The 25,343-nt window shown below is 62.0% G+C and overlaps 1 protein-coding gene across 1 annotated transcript; it reads left to right on the plus strand.

The window, feature by feature from the left end:
- The first annotated feature begins 9,727 nt into the window (after positions 1-9,727).
- Positions 9,728-23,674, plus strand: LOC138351068 (proteoglycan 4-like). Its single transcript, XM_069302685.1, has 2 exons — positions 9,728-10,267; positions 23,570-23,674. Exons 1-2 carry the CDS (start codon positions 9,728-9,730, stop codon positions 23,672-23,674), a joined length of 645 nt encoding a protein of 214 aa, XP_069158786.1.
- The last annotated feature ends 1,669 nt before the right edge of the window (positions 23,675-25,343 follow it).

Here is a 25,343-nt window from a genome sequence, read left to right on the forward strand (position 1 = left end):
CAAACCAACCGTCCCGCAACAAACCAACCGTCCCGCAACAAACCAACCGTCCCGCACCAAACCAACCGCCCCGCAACAAACCAACCGCCCCGCAACAAACCAACCGCCCCGCAACAAACCAACCGCCCCACAACAAACCAACCGCCCCGCAACAAACCAACCGCCCCGCAACAAACCAACCGCCCCGCAACAAACCAACCGTCCCGCAACAAACCAACCGCCCCGCAACAAACCAACCGCCCCGCAACAAACCAACCGCCCCGCAACAAACCAACCGCCCCGCAACAAACCAACCGCCCCGCAACAAACCAACCGCCCCGCAACAAACCAACCGCCCCGCAACAAACCAACCGTCCCGCAACAAACCAACCGTCCCGCACCAAACCAACCGCCCCGCAACAAACCAACCGCCCCGCAACAAACCAACCGCCCCGCAACAAACCAACCGCCCCGCAACAAACCAACCGTCCCGCAACAAACCAACCGCCCCGCAACAAACCAACCGCCCCGCAACAAACCAACCGCCCCGCAACAAACCAACCGTCCCGCAACATACCAACCGCCCCGCAACAAACCAACCGTCCCGCAACAAACCAACCGTCCCGCAACAAACCAACCGCCCCGCAACAAACCAACCGCCCCGCAACAAACCAACCGTCCCGCAACAAACCAACCGCCCCGCAACAAACCAACCGCCCCGCAACAAACCAACCGCCCCGCATCAAACCAACCGCCCCGCAACAAACCAACCGCCCCGCAACAAACCAACCGCCCCGCAACAAACCAACCGCCCCGCAACAAACCAACCGCCCCGCAACAAACCAACCGTCCCGCAACATACCAACCGCCCCGCACCAAACCAACCGCCCCGCAACAAACCAACCGTCCCGCAACAAACCAACCGTCCCGCAACAAACCAACCGCCCCGCAACAAACCAACCGCCCCGCAACAAACCAACCGTCCCGCAACAAACCAACCGCCCCGCAACAAACCAACCGCCCCGCAACAAACCAACCGCCCCGCAACAAACCAACCGCCCCGCAACAAACCAACCGCCCCGCAACAAACCAACCGCCCCGCAACAAACCAACCGCCCCGCAACAAACCAACCGCCCCGCAACAAACCAACCGCCCCGCAACAAACCAACCGCCCCGCACCAAACCAACCGCCCCGCAACAAACCAACCGTCCCGCAACAAACCAACCGCCCCGCAACAAACCAACCGCCCCGCAACAAACCAACCGCCCCGCACCAAACCAACCGCCCCGCAACAAACCAACCGTCCCGCAACAAACCAACCGTCCCGCAACAAACCAACCGCCCCGCAACAAACCAACCGCCCCGCAACAAACCAACCGTCCCGCAACAAACAAACCGCCCCGCAACAAACAAACCGCCCCGCAACAAACCAACCGCCCCGCAACAAACCAACCGCCCCGCAACAAACCAACCGCCCCGCAACAAACCAACCGCCCCGCAACAAACCAACCGCCCCGCAACAAACCAACCGTCCCGCAACAAACAAAGGGCGAGGCCAAATTAAACAAAAATAATAAACAAGCAAACCATGCAAATAAGAAAATAAACATAGGTACATACACAACAACAACACGAGTACCTATTACAATCGGGCCATACATGGCAACACGGGGCATCTCATTGAGTTTTAAGGAACTTGTGAGTCTGGCCTGTGACGCAATGGGGGACCATGTGGATACTGGTCGGGAGACATCCCCGCCGTCACCTAATGTTGAGGCGGTGGGCACCAAAACAGTGCAGGTAAGGGATAGTAGTCAGTCAGGTCACCTCCAAACGACCGGCAGGGGAGGTACGCGAACGAGTCAACCCTCACGAGGTGCCGGGTGGGACCCCCGCACCTGTTATCAACGTGGCAAACGAGGTCACGTGAGTGCAAACTGCCGGCAAGGATTAAAGAATAATTGAGACGAGGTCACCTCCAGTGGTGGCAGACCTACGTTTGAGATGAAGGTGGAAGGTGTGAGATTGACAGTTTTTGTGGACACCGGAAGTCAAGCAACTCTCATTAAAAAGTCAGCCTTCAGCACACTTAAAGAGACACGCCTTAAGCGTTGTGGGAAGCATTTAACAGCAGTTAATGGCCAACATATTAATATCTTGAGCCAGGCTACACTCAATTTTGAAGTGGGTAAGGGTGAATCTTACCCACACAATTACACGATTGTCGAGAATCTTGCATTCCCTGGTCAGATTTTGTTGGGAATGGATTTTCTGGGACGGGTTAAATTTTCTTTGTCTGCTCACGAGGGAGCAAGGAAGTGCAGATTGAAGTTGGGCCAGGTAGTTTATCCCATTAAAATGGTAGATCATCCTCCAGTAATTGCTTCCATTAGTAAGAAACAGAAGTACAATATTCACTTCCTTAAGTTGTTGCTTAAGTCTCTTCCAGACACAGTTAAGAAGTCATGTGGGTTACATGCCTTGGTGAAACAATGTTGCCCACCACATTCAGTTAAATTTATTAAAGTATCAGTGGGACGTCACATTGCACCAGGTACCACCCTTCAGGTGGCTGGGAGATGTGACAGGTTGTTGATCCCTCATCATTTAATCACAGTGCTAGATAAAGGTGCCCTTATTCCAGTTGTCAATCTCTCGCACAAAACCTATCGTTTCAGGGCAGCTGATAGGTTGTCTCAGGCTACGATTGTGGAAAATATGGGAATTTTTCAGTATCAAAGCCAGGAGGAGATGCCAGCCACCATAGCACAATGTAGTGTACTTAATGTTACAGATAGTAAACAGGGGAAATACAAGACCGAGACAGGTAAAAGTAGTAATACTCAGGAAGTGGATAAGTTAATCTCAGCTCTGGACTTGCAACATGTGCTGTGATAGAAAACTTTTGAAAGGGATTTTACGTAAATTCCCTAGACTGTTTGCAGCAGAAGACGATCAAATCGGGCTTCTGGATAGGATTGAGCATGTTATTCCTACGGGGGATCATCCTCCTATTTACACTCGTCAATGGAGGCTTCCGGAACGGGCAAAGGAAGTAATTAGGGATGAGTGTCAGAAGATGTTGAGACAGAATGTGATAGAGCCTAGTACGTCATCATGGTTCTCGCCAGTGGTGTTGATACGGAAACCGGATGGTAGTTATAGGTTTTGTGTTGACTACCGGAAGACCAATGAAATTACTAACTTGAGTTAATAATTTCATTGTTAGTAATAATTACTTACTTGAGAGTGCAAAGTGCACAACTAGCGCGCAGCGGTTGTGTAAAATCCTCAACACCTCCCCCGTGGTACTCCTGGTTCTGCAGACGTTGAGGCCTCCCCCCTTACTGCAGCTCTAGGGCAACCTTCAGTTGACCCATAGTAAGGGCCTGGCTGTCGTGGACAGTGCGGGAAGGGCGTTCCCGAAGGTCGTCAGCCCCTGTCACGGGTTTTCGGCCTTGGCATCTGTCAACTTTGAAATAGCCAGTGTGGTGACGTGTTGACCCCTGTCAGCACGATGGATGCCCATCCTGACGATCCGGTTCCTAATGACCGGTCGCCAACGTGCCCAAGATGCTTCAGAATGTTTCGAGGCTACAAGGCAAGATGCGTTCATGAACGCTTAGCCCTTCCGGCTGAATACCATCATGAAGCCGAGGAGGCCGTCTTAAGAGCAGGCAGGCCGAAGGCGAGATGGTCCGAGGAGGAGAGGCGTCTCCTGGCGCGAGAAGAGGTGAGGTTGTCGATGACACCTAACATCGATGGAGAGGGCATAAACCAACGCCTCCATCGTAGCTTTCCTACCCGAACTCTTGAGGCTATTAAGAGCCTTAGGCATAGGGATGACTACAAACAGTTCCTGGTGGAATACACAAGGCTGCTAAGGGAGCATGCTGTTGAGCAGTCCTCCTCATCGGAGTCGTCCAGTGAGGAGGAAATTCTGCCTAGCCCATCGAGGAGTAGTGGGGGGGGGGAGGGGGGGAAGTGGTGACGGGTCTTTGGCGGTGGGGGACCTTGGAGCCAATGAACCCTCCACCCCCTCACCCCGGCGGAACCCAGGGGATGCCTGGAGGACCACTATTTTGGAATTCTTGGCTTCCTTAGATCCCGGGCAGCCAGGTAGTGGGTGGGGCGAGGAGCTCCTCGATGAAGCAATCTCCAACTTATTTGGAGATAACGGCCAAAATGCGATAAGGATCCTCGAGCAGCATGCGCTCGAGGTGACTTCTGCCAACAGATCCGGTGATCACACATCATGGTATGCTCCTGGCCGCAGACAGAGATCTCCAGGGATCAGCCGTAGCAACCAAGCCCTGGCTCCGACCGGCCGAAAGAGGGAGCGCAGGGCACAGTATAATCTTTGCCAAAGCCTATATAATAAGAACAGATCTTCGGCAGCGGTGCATGTCCTCTCCGGAGACTGGAGGGTTACACCCTCCGAGGTGGAGCCTAATCGCCTCTTTGAGTTCTGGGGGAAACCTCTTTTCCAGGCCCTCGCCGCCGGACAACCGGCCTATTGAGCGCGGCTCTGATCCTGCCGTTCAGCAGCTGTTAGAGCCCATATCACCTTTGGAGGTCCAGATCACTCTACGGACAAGTAAGGTCTCTGCACCCGGTCCTGACCAGATAACTACGCGTCTCCTTAGGTCCATACCGCTCAGGGTGCTCACTAAACTGTTCAATCTGTGGCTAGCTAGCCGATCCCTACCACGTCCTTTCCGTGCGTGCAAAACGGTGCTGATACCTAAGATTCCAAGGCCAGAAACCCCCTCACACTATCGCCCCATTACCATGTCTTCTACGATAGTGCGGCTGTTCCATAAGATCGTGAACAGCCGAGTTTCTCAAGCAATCAGGATCGACGGGAGGCAGAAGGCATTCATCCCTGTGGATGGATGCGCTGAAAACCTTGCGATCCTAGATGCTCTTCTAGCTGAGGCCCGTGTGCTGAAACATCCGGCGCACCTTGCATTCCTTGACATGGAGAAGGCATTCGATAGTGTCTCCCATGTGGCCATAGATCGTGCCATGGAGCGCAAGGAAGTCCCTAAGCCTCTTAGGGACTATATTATGTCGGGCTATGATGGCGCCTCAACTGTCATATCCAGCCAGAAGGAGAAATCGAGGGTAATCCCTGTGACTAGGGGAGTTAAACAGGGAGATCCCTTGTCCTCATTTCTTTACAATTTGGTGGTTGATAAGGCAATCACCAATGCGAAGAAACTGGGGCTGGGGATTCGTCTGGGGGAATAAAAGGTGTCAGTACTCTCGTTTGCTGACGATTTGGTCGTGGCAGCAGAGACTCCGGCTGGCCTTCAGGCGTTGATAGACGTTATATGTAACACCTTGAGTGGCGCTGACCTGAGGGTTAACGCGGGAAAGTGCCGTTCACTGAGCCTGCAGATCGATGGAAAGCGCAAGAAGTGGTATCTCGCGTCGCAAACGAGATTCCACGTCGGGGGCGCAGCCATGGATTCTATTGGCATCAGTGACGAGTATAAGTACCTAGGTATTCTCGTTAGTGCCGGTGGCAGGGGCCTATCTTATGGCTCTATGTTTGAGGAGGGGATTGTTAACATCACGCAGGCCCCCCTCAAACCCCAGCAGAGGTTATACGTGCTGAAGCACCACCTTATTCCTAAAATGAACCATCGTCAGATTCTGGGTACGGTGTTTAAGACTCAACTAGCGAGAATCGACCGGAGGATGAGGCAGGCTATTCGTAGCTGGCTCCGTCTTCCGCACGACATCCCAAATTCATTCTTCTACGCCGACTAGAAGGACGGTGGTCTTGGGATGCCCGAATTTGTCTCGTCAATCCGGCTGCAAAAGAACAAGTGTTTCAGCAGTCTTTTGGAGTCAGCTGACCCAACTGTCCGGGCAGCGGCCCTTCTACCGGCTATTCAGGATAAGATGCGCCGGTGGATCGGCCCGGCCTTGATTGGGGGTGAGCCGATAACCAACAGAGCTGAGTGTTCTCGGACATGGTGGGAGCGGCTTTACCGCACGGCCGATGGTGCTGGATTGAGGTCCTCGTGCGAGGTTCCCTCGTGCCTGAGATGGATCTCGTTCGGCACCCGCCTACTGAGCGGTGGTGAGTTCGCTCACGCTGTCCAAGTGAGAGCTAATGCTTTGGCCACGTCGTCAAGGGCTGCTAGGGGTCGCCCAGGTGCCAGCGGCATATGTGACACATGCAGGAAACCTAGCAACCTTGGGCACATCTCACAAGCATGCCCAAGGACGCACGGAGCACGGGTGGTACATCATGATGATATCACCCGGTTCGTAGCTGGTCGGTGAGACAGCGAGGGTATGAGGTGGTGAGGGAGGTGTGGATACCCGATGGTGGGACCTTTTGCAAGCCAGACATCATTGCTTGCAAAAGCAGTGAGGCCGTAATTCTCGACACCCAGGTCTCGGCTGACGGCTTTCCACTCTCCCGGCAACACCAGATCAAATGTGACCGGTACGGCACCCCCGAGATCCTTCAGTGGGTCAGGAATTGCACCGGTGCTAATGCAGTCTCTGCCTCCTCAATTACCTTGAATTGGAGAGGCAGGTTCAGCAATGAGAGTGCCCGTGTTCTTAAGAGGTTGGACTTGACCAACAAAGATTTGGAGATCTGCTCCATCAAAGCCCTAACCTGGATGTACTCGATTTATCGTATGTGGTCCAAGAGCACGGGAAGGGGTTGATAATGATCACCCATGGACATGGGTTGACTTCTCTTGTGCCCCGACACCCAGAAGCCACTAGGGTGAGTGGATTCCAGCTAAGGTTACCGGACGTCATCTTGGGGTACCACTTCCCCAGTGGCTGATGGTGTCATAAGTATCATAAGTGTTGTGTTAAGTGAAAACAAGTCTTTGATAATGTAAGAAGCCCTTACGAAACACTTCTAGGCATCAGACAAAAAATAAAAATGAATTTTGGAGAGTTGATATTTCAATTACCCTCAACAGTGATGGTGGGTGGCTTGACCGAACCCGTGAGAGGATCAGCTACGGCTGGAAGGACACATGCGAGCATGTTCCTTGCCTCTCCGGGGACTTTACTTGTTCAAGCCAGGCATGTCCTCCCCGTGATATATATTTTTTCCATGCACGCATGACATTAAAGGTGATATACAATTGATGCCAATTGTATAAGTTTGTTCACTGAAAGAAAGGGAATTCTTACCTCTCTGAGGATTCTCTCCATGAGCTTGCAGATGTGTGATATCAAGCTGATCAGCCAGTAGTTTTCTGCTGAGCTTTCAGAGTTTTTTTTTAAATCGAAGGGGCATTTGCATATTTCCAATCAAGGTCCACTATCTTTTGGTACTACCTGGAGCCCACCACGCCCCGAGGGCACACCTGGAGCCCACCACGCCCTGAGGGCACACCAGGAGCCCACCACGCCCTGAGGGCACACCAGGAGCCCACCACGCCCTGAGGGCACACCTGGAGCCCACCACGCCCTGAGGGCACACCTGGAGCCCACCACGCCCCGAGGGCACACCAGGAGCCCACCACGCCCTGAGGGCACACCTGGAGCCCACCACGCCCTGAGGGCACACCTGGAGCCCACCACGCCCCGAGGGCACACCTGGAGCCCACCACGCCCCGAGGGCACACCAGGAGCCCACCACGCCCTGAGGGCACACCAGGAGCCCACCACGCCCTGAGGGCACACCAGGAGCCCACCACGCCCTGAGGGCACACCAGGAGCCCACCACGCCCCGAGGGCACACCAGGAGCCCACCACGCCCTGAGGGCACACCAGGAGCCCACCACGCCCTGAGGGCACACCAGGAGCCCACCACGCCCTGAGGGCACACCAGGAGCCCACCACGCCCTGAGGGCACACCTGGAGCCCACCACGCCCTGAGGGCACACCAGGAGCCCACCACACTCCGAGGGCACACCAGGAGCCCACCACGCCCTGAGGGCACACCAGGAGCCCACCACGCCCTGAGGGCACACCAGGAGCCCACCACGCCCAGAGGGCACACCAGGAGCCCACCACGCCCCGAGGGCACACCAGGAGCCCACCACGCCCTGAGGGCACACCAGAAGCCCACCACGCCCCGAGGGCACACCAGGAGCCCACCACGCCCTGAGGGCACACCAGGAGCCCACCACGCCCCGAGGGCCCACCAGGAGCCCACCACGCCCTGAGGGCACACCAGGAGCCCACCACGCCCCGAGGGCCCACCAGGAGCCCATCATGCCCTGAGGGCCCACCAGGAGCCCACCACGCCCTGAGGACACACCAGGAGCCCACCACGCCCCGAGGGCACACCAGGAGCCCACCACGCCCCGAGGGCACACCAGGAGCCCACCACGCCCTGAGGGCACACCAGGAGCCCACCACGTCCCGAGGGACCACCAGGAGCCCACCACGTCCCGAGGGCACACCAGGAGCCCACCACGCCTCGAGGGCACACCAGGAGCCCACCACGTCCCGAGGGCCCACCAGGAGCCCACCACGTCCCGAGGGCACACCAGGAGCCCACCACGCCTCGAGGGCACACCAGGAGCCCACCACACCCCGAGGGCCCACCAGGAGCCCACCATGCCCCGAGGGTACACCAGGAGCCCACCACACCCCGAGAACACACCAGGAGCCCACCACGCCCAGAGGGCACACCAGGAGCCCACCATGCCCCGAGGGCACACCAGGAGCCCACCACACCCCGAGAACACACCAGGAGCCCACCACGCCCCGAGGGCCCACCTGGAGCCCATCACACCTCGAGAACACACCAGGAGCCCACCACGCCCCGAGGGCCCACCAGGAGCCCACCACGCCCCGAGGGCCCACCTGGAGCCCATCACACCCCGAGAACACACCAGGAGCCCACCACGCCCCGAGGGCCCATCAGGAGCCCACCACGCCCTGAGGGCACACCTGGAGCCCACCACGCCCTGAGGTCACACCAGGAGCCCACCACGCCCTGAGGGCACACCAGGAGCCCACCACGCCCTGAGGGCACACCAGGAGCCCACCACGCCCTGAGGGCACACCAGAAGCCCACCACGCCCCGAGGGCACACCAGGAGCCCACCACGCCCTGAGGGCACACCAGGAGCCCACCACGCCCCGAGAGCCCACCAGGAGCCCACCACGCCCTGAGGGCACACCAGGAGCCCACCACGCCCCTAGGGCCCACCAGGAGCCCACCACACCCCGAGAACACACCAGGAGCCCACCACGCCCTGAGGGCACACCAGGAGCCCACCACGCCCCGAGAGCACACCAGGAGCCCACCACGCCCTAAAGGCACACCAGAAGCCCACCACGCCCTGAGGACACACCAGGAGCCCACCACGCCCCGAGGGCACACCAGGAGCCCACCACGCCCCGAGGGCACACCAGGAGCCCACCACGCCCTGAGGGCACACCAGGAGCCCACCACGTCCCGAGAGCACACCAGGAGCCCACCACACCCCGAGGGCACACCAGGAGCCCACCACGCCTCGAGGGCACACCAGGAGCCCACCACGACCCCGAGGTCCCACCAGGAGCCCACCACACCCCGAGAACACACCAGGAGCCCACCACGTCCCGAGGGCACACCAGGAGCCCACCACGCCCTGAGGGCACACCAGGAGCCCACCACGCCCCGAGGGCACACCAGGAGCCCACCACGTCCCGAGGGCACACCAGGAGCCCACCACGTCCCGAGGGCACACCAGGAGCCCACCACGTCCCGAGAGCACACCAGGAGCCCACCACGCCTCGAGGGCCCACCAGGAGCCCACCATGCCCCGAGGGCACACCAGGAGCCCACCACACCCCGAGAACACACCAGGAGCCCACCACGCCCCGAGGGCCCACCTGGAGCCCACAACACCCCGAGAACACACCAGGAGCTCACCACGCCCCGAGGGCCCACCAGGAGCCCACCACGCCCCGAGGGCCCAGCAGGAGCCCACCACGACCCGAGGGCCCACCAGGAGCCCACCATGCCCCGAGGGCCCACTAGGAGCCCACCACACCCCGAGAACACACCAGGAGCCCACCACGCCCCGAGAGTCCACTAGGAGCCCACCACGCCCCGAGGGCCCACCTGGAGCCCACCACACCCCGAGAACACACCACACTCCGAGAACACACCAGGAGCCCACCACGCCCCGAGAGCCCACCAGGAGCCCACCACGCCCCGAGGGCCCACCTGGAGCCCAACACGCCTCAAGAACACACCTGGAGCCCACCACGCCCCGAGGGCCCACTTGGAGCCCACTACGCCCTGAGGGCACACCAGGAGCCCACCACGCCCCGAGGGCTCACCACGCCCCGAGGGTACACCAGGAGCCCACCACGCCCCGAAGGCACACCAGGAGCCCAACACACCCCGAGGGCACACCAGGAGCCCACCACACTCCGAGGGCACACCAGGAGCCCAACACACCCCGAGGGCACACCAGGAGCCCACCACGCCCCGAGGGCACACCAGGAGCCCACCACGCCCCGAGGGCACACCAGGAGCCCAACACACCCCGAGGGCACACCAGGAGCCCACCACGCCACAGGGAACACCAGGAGCCCACCACACTCCGAGGGCACACCAGGAGCCCACCACACTCCGAGGGCACACCAGGAGCCCACCACACTCCGAGGGCACACCAGGAGCCCACCACACTCCGAGGGCACACCAGGAGCCCACCACACTCCGAGGGCACACCAGGAGCCCACCACACTCCGAGGGCACACCAGGAGCCCACCACACTCCGAGGGCACACCAGGAGCCCACCACACTCCGAGGGCACACCAGGAGCCCAACACACTCCGAGGGCACACCAGGAGCCCACCACGCCCCGAGGGCCCACCAGGAGCCCAACACACCCCGAGGGCACACCAGGAGCCCAACACACCCCAGGGCACACCAGGAGCCCAACACACTCCGAGGGCACACCAGGAGCCCAACACACTCCGAGGGCACACCAGGAGCCCACCACGCCCCGAGGGCCCACCAGGAGCCCAACACAACCCGAGGGCACACCAGGAGCCCAACACACTCTGAGGGCACACCAGGAGCCCAACACGCCCCGAGGGCCCACCAGGAGCCCAACACACCCCGAGGGCACACCAGGAGCCCAACACACCCCGAGGGCACACCAGGAGCCCACCACGCCCCGAGGGCACACCAGGAGCCCACCACACTCCGAAGGCACACCAGGAGCCCACCACACTCCGAGGGCACACCAGGAGCCCAACACACCCCGAGGGCACACGAGGAGCCCACCACACTCCGAGGGCACACCAGGAGCCCACCACACTCCGAGGGCACACCAGGAGCCCACCACACTCCGAGGGCACACCAGGAGCCCACCACACTCCGAGGGCACACCAGGAGCCCACCACACTCCGAGGGCACACCAGGAGCCCACCACACTCCGAGGGCACACCAGGAGCCCACCACACTCTGAGGGCACACCAGGAGCCCACCACACTCCGAGGGCACACCAGGAGCCCACCACACTCCGAGGGCACACCAGGAGCCCACCACACTCCGAGGGCACACCAGGAGCCCACCACACTCCGAGGGCACACCAGGAGCCCACCACACTCCGAGGGCACACCAGGAGCCCACCACACTCCGAGGGCACACCAGGAGCCCACCACACTCCGAGGGCACACCAGGAGCCCACCACACTCCGAGGGCACACCAGGAGCCCACCACACTCCGAGGGCACACCAGGAGCCCACCACACTCCGAGGGCACACCAGGAGCCCAACACACTCCGAGGGCACACCAGGAGCCCAACACACTCCGAGGGCACACCAGGAGCCCACCACGCCCCGAGGGCCCACCAGGAGCCCAACACACCCCGAGGGCACACCAGGAGCCCAACACACCCCAGGGCACACCAGGAGCCCAACACACTCCGAGGGCACACCAGGAGCCCACCACGCCCCGAGGGCACACCAGGAGCCCACCACACCCCGAGAGCACACCAGGAACCCACCATGCCCCGAGGGCACACCTGGAGCCCACCATGCCCCGAGGGCACACCAGGAGCCCACGACACCCCGAGAGCACACCAGGAACCCACCATGCCCCGAGGGCACACCTGGAGCCCAACACACCCCGAGGGCACACCAGGAGCCCACCACGCCCCTAGGGCACACTAGGAGCCCACCACGCCCCGAGGGCACACCACGCTCCGAGGGCACACCAGGAGCCCACCACACTCCGAGGGCACACCAGGAGCCCACCACGCCCCGAGGGCACACCAGGAGCCCACCACACTCCGAGGGCACACCAGGAGCCCACCACACTCCGAGGGCACACCAGGAGCCCACCACACTCCGAGGGCACACCAGGAGCCCACCACACTCCGAGGGCACACCAGGAGCCCACCACACTCCGAGGGCACACCAGGAGCCCACCACACTCCGAGGGCACACCAGGAGCCCACCACACTCCGAGGGCACACCGGAGCCCACCACACTCCGAGGGCACACCAGGAGCCAACCACACTCCGAGGGCACACCAGGAGCCCACCACACTCCGAGGGCACACCAGGAGCCCACCACGCCCCGAGGGCCCACCAGGAGCCCAACACAACCCGAGGGCACACTGGGAGCCCAACACACTCTGAGGGCAAACCAGGAGCCCAACACGCCCCGAGGGCCCACCAGGAGCCCAACACACCCCGAGGGCACACCAGGAGCCCAACACACGCCGAGGGCACACCAGGAGCCCACCACGCCCCGAGGGCACACCAGGAGCCCACCACACTCCGAGGGCACACCAGGAGCCCAACACACCCCGAGGGCACACCAGGAGCCCACCACACTCCGAGGGCACACCAGGAGCCCACCACACTCCGAGGGCACACCAGGAGCCCACCACACTCCGAGGGCACACCAGGAGCCCACCACACTCCGAGGGCACACCAGGAGCCCACCACACTCCGAGGGCACACCAGGAGCCCACCACACTCCGAGGGCACACCAGGAGCCCACCACACTCCAAGGGCACACCAGGAGCCCACCACACTCCGAGGGCACACCAGGAGCCCACCACACTCCGAGGGCACACCAGGAGCCCACTACACTCCGAGGGCACACCAGGAGCCCACCACACTCCGAGGGCACACCAGGAGCCCACCACACTCCGAGAGCACACCAGGAGCCCACCACACTCCGAGGGCACACCAGGAGCCCACCACACTCCGAGGGCACACCAGGAGCCCACCACACTCCGAGGGCACACCAGGAGCCAACCACACTCCGAGGGCACACCAGGAGCCCACCACACTCCGAGGGCACACCAGGAGCCCACCACACTCCGAGGGCACACCAGGAGCCCAACACACTCCGAGGGCACACCAGGAGCCCAACACACTCCGAGGGCACACCAGGAGCCCACCACGCCCCGAGGGCACACCAGGAGCCCACCACACTCCGAGGGCACACCAGGAGCCCACCACACTCCGAGGGCACACCAGGAGCCCACCACACTCCGAGGGCACACCAGGAGCCCACCACACTCCGAGGGCACACCAGGAGCCCACCACACTCCGAGGGCACACCAGGAGCCCACCACACTCCGAGGGCACACCAGGAGCCCACCACACTCCGATGGCACACCAGGAGCCCACCACACTCCGAGGGCACACCAGGAGCCAACCACACTCCGAGGGCACACCAGGAGCCCACCACACTCCGAGGGCACACCAGGAGCCCACCACGCCCCGAGGGCCCACCAGGAGCCCAACACAACCCGAGGGCACACCGGGAGCCCAACACACTCTGAGGGCAAACCAGGAGCCCAACACGCCCCGAGGGCCCACCAGGAGCCCAACACACCCCGAGGGCACACCAGGAGCCCAACACACCCCGAGGGCACACCAGGAGCCCACCACGCCCCGAGGGCACACCAGGAGCCCACGACACCCCGAGAGCACACCAGGAACCCACCATGCCCCGAGGGCACACCTGGAGCCCAACACACCCCGAGGGCACACCAGGAGCCCACCACGCCCCTAGGGCACACTAGGAGCCCACCACGCCCCGAGGGCACACCACGCTCCGAGGGCACACCAGGAGCCCACCACACTCCGAGGGCACACCAGGAGCCCACCACACTCCGAGGGCACACCAGGAGCCCACCACACTCCGAGGGCACACCAGGAGCCCACCACACTCCGAGGGCACACCAGGAGCCCACCACACTCCGAGGGCACACCAGGAGCCCACCACACTCTGAGGGCACACCAGGAGCCCACCACACTCCGAGGGCACACCAGGAGCCCACCACACTCCGAGGGCACACCAGGAGCCCACCACACTCCGAGGGCACACCAGGAGCCCACCACACTCCGAGGGCACACCAGGAGCCCACCACACTCCGAGGGCACACCAGGAGCCCACCACACTCCGAGGGCACACCAGGAGCCCACCACACTCCGAGGGCACACCAGGAGCCCACCACACTCCGAGGGCACACCAGGAGCCCACCACACTCCGAGGGCACACCAGGAGCCCACCACACTCCGAGGGCACACCAGGAGCCCAACACACTCCGAGGGCACACCAGGAGCCCAACACACTCCGAGGGCACACCAGGAGCCCACCACGCCCCGAGGGCCCACCAGGAGCCCAACACACCCCGAGGGCACACCAGGAGCCCAACACACCCCAGGGCACACCAGGAGCCCAACACACTCCGAGGGCACACCAGGAGCCCACCACGCCCCGAGGGCACACCAGGAGCCCACCACACCCCGAGAGCACACCAGGAACCCACCATGCCCCGAGGGCACACCTGGAGCCCACCATGCCCCGAGGGCACACCAGGAGCCCACGACACCCCGAGAGCACACCAGGAACCCACCATGCCCCGAGGGCACACCTGGAGCCCAACACACCCCGAGGGCACACCAGGAGCCCACCACGCCCCTAGGGCACACTAGGAGCCCACCACGCCCCGAGGGCACACCACGCTCCGAGGGCACACCAGGAGCCCACCACACTCCGAGGGCACACCAGGAGCCCACCACGCCCCGAGGGCACACCAGGAGCCCACCACACTCCGAGGGCACACCAGGAGCCCACCACACTCCGAGGGCACACCAGGAGCCCACCACACTCCGAGGGCACACCAGGAGCCCACCACACTCCGAGGGCACACCAGGAGCCCACCACACTCCGAGGGCACACCAGGAGCCCACCACACTCCGAGGGCACACCAGGAGCCCACCACACTCCGAGGGCACACCAGGAGCCCACCACACTCCGAGGGCACACCAGGAGCCAACCACACTCCGAGGGCACACCAGGAGCCCACCACACTCCGAGGGCACACCAGGAGCCCACCACGCCCCGAGGGCCCACCAGGAGCCCAACACAACCCGAGGGCACACCGGGAGCCCAACACACTCTGAGGGCAAACCAGGAGCCCAACACGCCCCGAGGGCCCACCAGGAGCCCAACACACCCCGAGGGCACACCAGGAGCCCAACACACGCCGAGGGCACACCAGGAGCCCACCACGCCCCGAGGGCACACCAGGAGCCCACCACACTCCGAGGGCACACCAGGAGCCCAACACACCCCGAGGGCACACCAGGAGCCCACCACACTCCGAGGGCACACCAGGAGCCCACCACACTCCGAGGGCACACCAGGAGCCCACCACACTCCGAGGGCACACCAGGAGCCCACCACACTCCGAGGGCACACCAGGAGCCCACCACACTCCGAGGGCACACCAGGAGCCCACCACACTCCGAGGGCACACCAGGAGCCCACCACACTCCAAGGGCACACCAGGAGCCCACCACACTCCGAGGGCACACCAGGAGCCCACCACACTCCGAGGGCACACCAGGAGCCCACTACACTCCGAGGGCACACCAGGAGCCCACCACACTCCGAGGGCACACCAGGAGCCCACCACACTCCGAGAGCACACCAGGAGCCCACCACACTCCGAGGGCACACCAGGAGCCCACCACACTCCGAGGGCACACCAGGAGCCCACCACACTCCGAGGGCACACCAGGAGCCAACCACACTCCGAGGGCACACCAGGAGCCCACCACACTCCGAGGGCACACCAGGAGCCCACCACACTCCGAGGGCACACCAGGAGCCCAACACACTCCGAGGGCACACCAGGAGCCCAACACACTCCGAGGGCACACCAGGAGCCCACCACGCCCCGAGGGCACACCAGGAGCCCACCACACTCCGAGGGCACACCAGGAGCCCACCACACTCCGAGGGCACACCAGGAGCCCACCACACTCCGAGGGCACACCAGGAGCCCACCACACTCCGAGGGCACACCAGGAGCCCACCACACTCCGAGGGCACACCAGGAGCCCACCACACTCCGAGGGCACACCAGGAGCCCACCACACTCCGATGGCACACCAGGAGCCCACCACACTCCGAGGGCACACCAGGAGCCAACCACACTCCGAGGGCACACCAGGAGCCCACCACACTCCGAGGGCACACCAGGAGCCCACCACGCCCCGAGGGCCCACCAGGAGCCCAACACAACCCGAGGGCACACCGGGAGCCCAACACACTCTGAGGGCAAACCAGGAGCCCAACACGCCCCGAGGGCCCACCAGGAGCCCAACACACCCCGAGGGCACACCAGGAGCCCAACACACCCCGAGGGCACACCAGGAGCCCACCACGCCCCGAGGGCACACCAGGAGCCCACGACACCCCGAGAGCACACCAGGAACCCACCATGCCCCGAGGGCACACCTGGAGCCCAACACACCCCGAGGGCACACCAGGAGCCCACCACGCCCCTAGGGCACACTAGGAGCCCACCACGCCCCGAGGGCACACCACGCTCCGAGGGCACACCAGGAGCCCACCACACTCCGAGGGCACACCAGGAGCCCACCACGCCCCGAGGGCACACCAGGAGCCCACCACACTCCGAGGGCACACCAGGAGCCCACCACACTCCGAGGGCACACCAGGAGCCCACCACACTCCGAGGGCACACCAGGAGCCCACCACACTCCGAGGGCACACCAGGAGCCCACCACACTCCGAGGGCACACCAGGAGCCCACCACACTCCGAGGGCACACCAGGAGCCCACCACACTCCGAGGGCACACCAGGAGCCCACCACACTCCGAGGGCACACCAGGAGCCAACCACACTCCGAGGGCACACCAGGAGCCCACCACACTCCGAGGGCACACCAGGAGCCCACCACGCCCCGAGGGCCCACCAGGAGCCCAACACAACCCGAGGGCACACCGGGAGCCCAACACACTCTGAGGGCAAACCAGGAGCCCAACACGCCCCGAGGGCCCACCAGGAGCCCAACACACCCCGAGGGCACACCAGGAGCCCAACACACGCCGAGGGCACACCAGGAGCCCACCACGCCCCGAGGGCACACCAGGAGCCCACCACACTCCGAGGGCACACCAGGAGCCCAACACACCCCGAGGGCACACCAGGAGCCCACCACACTCCGAGGGCACACCAGGAGCCCACCACACTCCGAGGGCACACCAGGAGCCCACCACACTCCGAGGGCACACCAGGAGCCCACCACACTCCGAGGGCACACCAGGAGCCCACCACACTCCGAGGGCACACCAGGAGCCCACCACACTCCGAGGGCACACCAGGAGCCCACCACACTCCAAGGGCACACCAGGAGCCCACCACACTCCGAGGGCACACCAGGAGCCCACCACACTCCGTGGGCACACCAGGAGCCCACTACACTCCGAGGGCACACCAGGAGCCCACCACACTCCGAGGGCACACCAGGAGCCCACCACACTCCGAGAGCACACCAGGAGCCCACCACACTCCGAGGGCACACCAGGAGCCCACCACACTCCGAGGGCACACCAGGAGCCCACCACACTCCGAGGGCACACCAGGAGCCAACCACACTCCGAGGGCACACCAGGAGCCCACCACACTCCGAGGGCACACCAGGAGCCCACCACACTCCGAGGGCACACCAGGAGCCCAACACACTCCGAGGGCACACCAGGAGCCCACCACACTCCGAGGGCACACCAGGAGCCCACCACGCCCCGAGGGCACACCAGGAGCCCACCACACTCCGAGGGCACACCAGGAGCCCACCACACTCCGAGGGCACACCAGGAGCCCACCACACTCCGAGGGCACACCAGGAGCCCACCACACTCCGAGGGCACACCAGGAGCCCACCACACTCCGAGGGCACACCAGGAGCCCACCACACTCCGAGGGCACACCAGGAGCCCACCACACTCCGATGGCACACCAGGAGCCCACCACACTCCGAGGGCACACCAGGAGCCAACCACACTCTGAGGGCACACCAGGAGCCCACCACACTCCGAGGGCACACCAGGAGCCCACCACGCCCCGAGGGCCCACCAGGAGCCCAACACAACCCGAGGGCACACCGGGAGCCCAACACACTCTGAGGGCAAACCAGGAGCCCAACACGCCCCGAGGGCCCAACAGGAGCCCAACACACCCCGAGGGCACACCAGGAGCCCAACACACCCCGAGGGCACACCAGGAGCCCACCACGCCCCGAGGGCACACCAGGAGCCCACCACACTCCGAGGGCACACCAGGAGCCCAACACACCCCGAGGGCACACCAGGAGCCCACCACACTCCGAGGGCACACCAGGAGCCCACCACACTCCGAGGGCACACCAGGAGCCCACCACACTCCGAGGGCACACCAGGAGCCCACCACACTCCGAGGGCACACCAGGAGCCCACCACACTCCGAGGGCACACCAGGAGCCCACCACACTCCGAGGGCACACCAGGAGCCCACCACACTCCAAGGGCACACCAGGAGCCCACCACACTCCGAGGGCACACCAGGAGCCCACCACACTCCGAGGGCACACCAGGAGCCCACTACACTCCGAGGGCACACCAGGAGCCCACCACACTCCGAGGGCACACCAGGAGCCCACCACACTCCGAGAGCACACCAGGAGCCCACCACACTCCGAGGGCACACCAGGAGCCCACCACACTCCGAGGGCACACCAGGAGCCCACCACACTCCGAGGGCACACCAGGAGCCAACCACGCTCCGAGGGCACACCAGGAGCCCACCACACTCCGAGGGCACACCAGGAGCCCACCACACTCCGAGGGCACACCAGGAGCCCAACACACTCCGAGGGCACACCAGGAGCCCAACACACTCCGAGGGCACACCAGGAGCCCACCACGCCCCGAGGGCCCACCAGGAGCCCAACACACCCCGAGGGCACACCAGGAGCCCAACACACCCCAGGGCACACCAGGAGCCCAACACACTCCGAGGGCACACCAGGAGCCCACCACGCCCCGAGGGCACACCAGGAGCCCACCACACCCCGAGAGCACACTAGGAACCCACCATACCCCGAGGGCACACCTGGAGCCCACCATGCCCCGAGGGCACACCAGGAGCCCACGACACCCCGAGAGCACACCAGGAACCCACCATGCCCCGAGGGCACACCTGGAGCCCAACACACCCCGAGGGCACACCAGGAGCCCACCACGCCCCGAGGGCACACCAGGAGCCCACCACGCCCCGAGGGCACACCACGCTCCGAGGGCACACCAGGAGCCCACCACACTCCGAGGGCACACCAGGAGCCCACCACGCCCCGAGGGCACACCAGGAGCCCACCACACTCCGAGGGCACACCAGGAGCCCAGCACACTCCGAGGGCACACCAGGAGCCCACCACACTCCGAGGGTACACCAGGAGCCCACCACACTCCGAGGGCACACCAGGAGCCCACCACACTCCGAGGGCACACCAGGAGCCCACCACACTCCGAGGGCACACCAGGAGCCCACCACACTCCGAGGGCACACCAGGAGCCCACCACACTCCGAGGGCACACCAGGAGCCCACCACACTCCGAGGGCACACCAGGAGCCCACCACACTCCGAGGGCACACCAGGAGCCCACCACACTCCGAGGGCACACCAGGAGCCCAACACACTCCGAGGGCACACCAGGAGCCCAACACACTCCGAGGGCACACCTGGAGCCCACCACGCCCCGAGGGCCCACCAGGAGCCCAACACACCCCGAGGGCACACCAGGAGCCCAACACACCCCAGGGCACACCAGGAGCCCAACACACTCCGAGGGCACACCAGGAGCCCAACACACTCCGAGGGCACACCAGGAGCCCACCACGCCCCGAGGGCCCACCAGGAGCCCAACACAACCCGAGGGCACACCAGGAGCCCAACACACTCTGAGGGCACACCAGGAGCCCAACACGCCCCGAGGGCCCACCAGGAGCCCAACACACCCCGAGGGCACACCAGGAGCCCAACACACCCCGAGGGCACACCAGGAGCCCACCACGCCCCGAGGGCACACCAGGAGCCCACCACACTCCGAGGGCACACCAGGAGCCCACCACACTCCGAGGGCACACCAGGAGCCCAACACACCCCGAGGGCACACCAGGAGCCCACCACACTCCGAGGGCACACCAGGAGCCCACCACACTCCGAGGGCACACCAGGAGCCCACCACACTCCGAGGGCACACCAGGAGCCCACCACTCTCCGAGGGCACACCAGGAGCCCACCACACTCCGAGGGCACACCAGGAGCCCACCACACTCCGAGGGCACACCAGGAGCCCACCACACTCCGAGGGCACACCAGGAGCCCACCACACTCCGAGGGCACACCAGGAGCCCACCACACTCCGAGGGCACACCAGGAGCCCACCACACTCCGAGGGCACACCAGGAGCCCACCACACTCCGAGGGCACACCAGGAGCCCACCACACTCCGAGGGCACACCGGGAGCCCACCACACCGAGGGCACACCAGGAGCCCACCACACTCCGAGGGCACACCAGGAGCCCACCACACTCCGAGGACACACCAGGAGCCCACCACACTCCGAGGGCACACCAGGAGCCCAACACACTCCGAGGGCACACCAGGAGCCCAACACACTCCGAGGGCACACCAGGAGCCCACCACGCCCCGAGGGCCCACCAGGAGCCCAACACACCCCGAGGGCACACCAGGAGCCCAACACACCCCAGGGCACACCAGGAGCCCAACACACTCCGAGGGCACACCAGGACGCCCAACACACTCCGAGGGCACACCAGGAGCCCACCACGCCCCGAGGGCCCACCAGGAGCCCAATTCACACCCCGAGGGCACACCAGGAGCCCAACACACTCCGAGGGCACACCTGGAGCCCAACACGCCCCGAGGGCCCACCAGGAGCCCAACACACCCCGAGGGCACACCAGGAGCCCAACACACCCCAAGGGCACACCAGGAGCCCAACACACCCCAGGGCACACCAAGAGCCCAACACACTCCGAGGGCACACCAGGACGCCCAACACACTCCGAGGGCACACCAGGAGCCCACCACGCCCCGAGGGCCCACCAGGAGCCCAACACACCCCGAGGGCACACCAGGTGCCCACCACACCCCGAGGGCACACCAGGAGCCCAACACACCCCGAGGGCCCACCAGGAGCCCACCACGCCCCGAGGGCACACCAGGAGCCCACCACACCCCGAGGGCACACCAGGAGCCCAACACACCCCGAGGTCACACCAGGAGCCCAACACGCCCCGAGGGCACACCAGGAGCCCACCACGCCCCGAGGTCACACCAGGAGCCCAACACACCCCGAGGTCACACCAGGAGCCCACCACGCCCCGAGGGCACACCAGGAGCCCACCACACCCCGAGGGCACACCAGGAGCCCAACACACCCCGAGGTCACACCAGGAGCCCAACACGCCCCGAGGGCACACCAGGAGCCCAACACACCCCGAGGTCACACCAGGAGCCCACCACGCCCCGAGGGCACACCAGGAGCCCACCACGCCCCGAGGGCACACCAGGAGCCCACCACGCCCCGAGGGCACACCAGGAGCCCACCACGCCCCGAGGGCACACCAGGAGCCCTCCACGCCCCGAGGTCACACCAGGAGCCCACCACACTCCGAGGGCACACCAGGAGCCCACCACGCCCCGAGGGCACACCAGGAGCCCATCACGCCCCGAGGGCACACCAGGAGCCCAACACACCCCGAGGGCACACCAGGAGCCCTCCACGCCCCGAGGTCACACCAGGAGCCCACCACGCCCCGAGGGCACACCAGGAGCCCACCACGCCCCGAGGGCACACCAGGAGCCCACCACGCCCCGAGGGCACACCAGGAGCCCACCACGCCCCGAGGGCACACCAGGAGCCCAACACACTCCGAGGGCACACCAGGAACCCACCAACTCCCAGCCAAGCCAAGCCGGAAAGTCTCCCAGGCCGAAGACGCCACAATCCGGACCGTTAAATAGGCACATGCCTGACGGCAGTATCGAGACCCAGAGGGTACAATGCCGTCCCGTGATCCGGCGGACCCGGGGCATGTGTCCAGACGTCCGCTGTGTGTGTGTATTCACCAAGTTGTATTCACCTAGTTGTGTTTGCGGGGGTTGAGCTTTGCTCTTTCGGCCCGCCTCTCAACTGTCAATCAACTGTTTTACTAACTACTTTTTTTCCCTCCTCCACACCAGAAAAACACACACACACCCCAGGAAGCCCCCCGTGATAGCTGACTAGCTCCCAGGTACCTATTTACTGCTGGATAACAGGGGCATTCAGGGTGAAAAAAACTTTGCCCATTTGTTTCTGCCAGGTGCGGGAATCGAACCCCGCACCACAGAATTACGAGTCCTGCGCGCTATCCACCAGGCACCTGTGAGTCGCTCATAATAGCAGAACCACATTACTTGGCCCAGCAAAGACCCGATCTCCCTAACAAGCAGAGCGATTTTCATTGTTTTTCAAATATTGTTTTCCAATTTGGTTAATTCTTACCATTATTATTATATTAGGATATGAATTGCTAAATTAAACTTAGGTTACGTTAGGATAGGTTAGACACCCAGTCAATCCTCACTGGCCAGGACTCGAACCATGGCCACCAAATTGCTCGTAAGGGACTGGGCGAGTGTGTTATCTGTTTAGGTTAACAGGCCTGGTTGCTAAACTACCTCGTATAATGTTGATGCTCACTTAGTTGTCTTTGCGGGGGTTGAGCTTTGGCTCTTTGGTCCCGCCTCTCAACTGTCAATCAATTGGTGTACAGATTCCTGAGCCTACTGGGGTCTATCATATTTACATTTAAAACTGTGTATGGAGTCAGCCTCCACCACATCTCTGCCTAATGCATTCCACCTGTTAACTTCTCTGACACTGAAAAAGTTCTTTCTAACGTCCCTGTGGCTCATTTGGGTACTCAGTTTCCACCTGTGTCCCCTTGTTCGCGTACCGCCAGTGTTGAATAGTTTGTCCTTGTCTACTCTGTCAATTCCCCTGAGGATTTTGTAGGTTGTGATCATGTCTCCCCTCACTCTTCTGTCTTCCAGTGTCGTAAGGTGCATTTCTCGCAGCCTTTCCTCGTAACTCATGCCTCTTAGTTCTGGGACTAGTCTAGTGGCATACCTCTGAACTTTTTCCAGCTTCGTCTTGTGCTTGACAGGGTACGGGCTCCATGCTGTTGAAGCATACTCCAGAATTGGTCTTACGTATGTGGTGTACAAGATTCTAAACGATTCCTTACACAGGTTCCTGAAGGCTGTTCTGATGTTAGCCAGCCTCGCATATGCCGCAGACATAATTCTCTCTACGTGGGCTTCAGGAGACAGGTTTGGTGTGATATCAATTTCTAGATCTTTCTCTCTTTCCGTTTCATTAAGTACTTCATCTCCTATTCTGTATCTTGTGTCTGGCCTCCTGTTCCCACCGCCTAGTTTCATTACTTTGCATTTACTCGGGTTAAACTTTAGCAGCCATTTGTTGGACCATTCATTCAGTCTGTCTAGGTCGTCCTGTAGCCTCCTACTATCATCCTCTGTTTCAATCCTCCTCATAATTTTTGCATCATCAGCAAACATTGAGAGAAACGATTCTATACCCTCCGGGAGATTTACATATATCAGAAACAGTATAGGTCCAAGGACTGACTCCTGCGGGACTCCACTTGTAACGTCTCGCCAATCTGAGACCTCACCCCTCACACTGACTCGTTGTTTCCTGTTGCTTAGGTACTCCTTTATCCAATGGAGTACCTTCCCTTTCACTCCAGCCTGCATCTCCAGTTTTTCACTATCCTCTTGTGTGGTACTGTATCAAAGGCTTTCTGACAATCCAAAAATATGCAGTCTGCCCACCCTTCTCTTTCTTTCCTTATTATTGTTGCCTGGTCGTAGAATTCCAGTAACCCTGTGAGGCAGGACCTGCCATCCCTGAACCCATGTTGATGCTGTGTTACAAAGTTCTTTTGCTCCAGATGCTCCACTAGCTTTCTTCGCACAATCTTCTCCATCAGCTTGCATGGTATGCAGGTTAGGGACACTGGCCTGTAGTTCAGTGCCTCCTGTCTATCCCCTTTCTTGTATATCGGGACTGTTTTCCAAACATCTGGCAGTTCCCCTGTTGCCAGTGATTTGTTATACACTATGGAGAGTGGTAGGCACAGTTCTTCTGCTCCTTCCTTTAGTATCCAAGGGAAGATTCCATCTGGGCATATAGCCTTTGTCACATCCAACTCTAGTAAACACTTCCTTACTTCCCCGCTGGTAATCTCAAACTCTTCCAGTGGTTTCTGGTTAGCCAGTCCCTCTCTTATCTCTGGAATTTCTCCTTGCTCTAAGGTGAAGACCTCCTGGAATTTCTCATTCAGTTCCTCACACACTTCCTTGTCGTTTGTAGTGAATCCTTCTGCCCCTATCCTTAATTTCATAACCTGTTCATTTACTGTATGCTGTGTGACTACCGTTGACAGTGTGCAACCCGTCCTCTTAAAATTACGTCGCTTTTCACTCGTTTGATCGTATGGCCAAAAATGGACGTAATTTGAAATGAAATCGGCTCACGAAAGTGACGTGAGCCAAATGTCCCGTTTTCTGTTGCTAGTCCTCCGGCGTACTCGATTAGGTTAGGGGAGGCAACATTCAAACAATAGTTTTCATGACGTTTTGAAACCTTATGAGACCTTCCTGCCCTCCTAACCTACCAGAGGACCCTTAACTTTCTGTTTTGCACAAAATCAGTCCAAAATTTATTTTCAATTATTTTTCATTTTCAAATTACGCCCATTTTCGGCCATACGGGCAAACGGCCAAATTCAAACATAATTTGTAAGAGGACAAGTTGGCCGCTTAACACTGATATTGGTTATCAATCCTTAAACTACTGTGAAGACGACACAATTGTATGAAATACATTTATTAAAGTTTTGAACACCGAAATGCTTAAAAATAATCTGGAACAAAGTCCTCAAGGAGATGTGCCAAGCATAATATTAATGATTAGAAATATTATTATTAAAGAAAAAGA

Source organism: Procambarus clarkii, chromosome 5 (assembly GCF_040958095.1).
Source record: "Procambarus clarkii isolate CNS0578487 chromosome 5, FALCON_Pclarkii_2.0, whole genome shotgun sequence".
In the NCBI taxonomy this organism is placed as follows: Eukaryota; Metazoa; Arthropoda; class Malacostraca; order Decapoda; family Cambaridae; genus Procambarus; species Procambarus clarkii.

Bases quoted from the DNA above. Each gene is read 5' to 3' on its own strand.
- LOC138351068 (XM_069302685.1), top strand. From the start codon at position 9,728: ATGCCCCGAGGGCACACCAGGAGCCCACCACACCCCGAGAACACACCA. The intron at 10,268-23,569 runs GTACACCAGGAG...TTCCTTACACAG, and splicing joins GGGCTCACCACGCCCCGAGG to GTTCCTGAAGGCTGTTCTGA.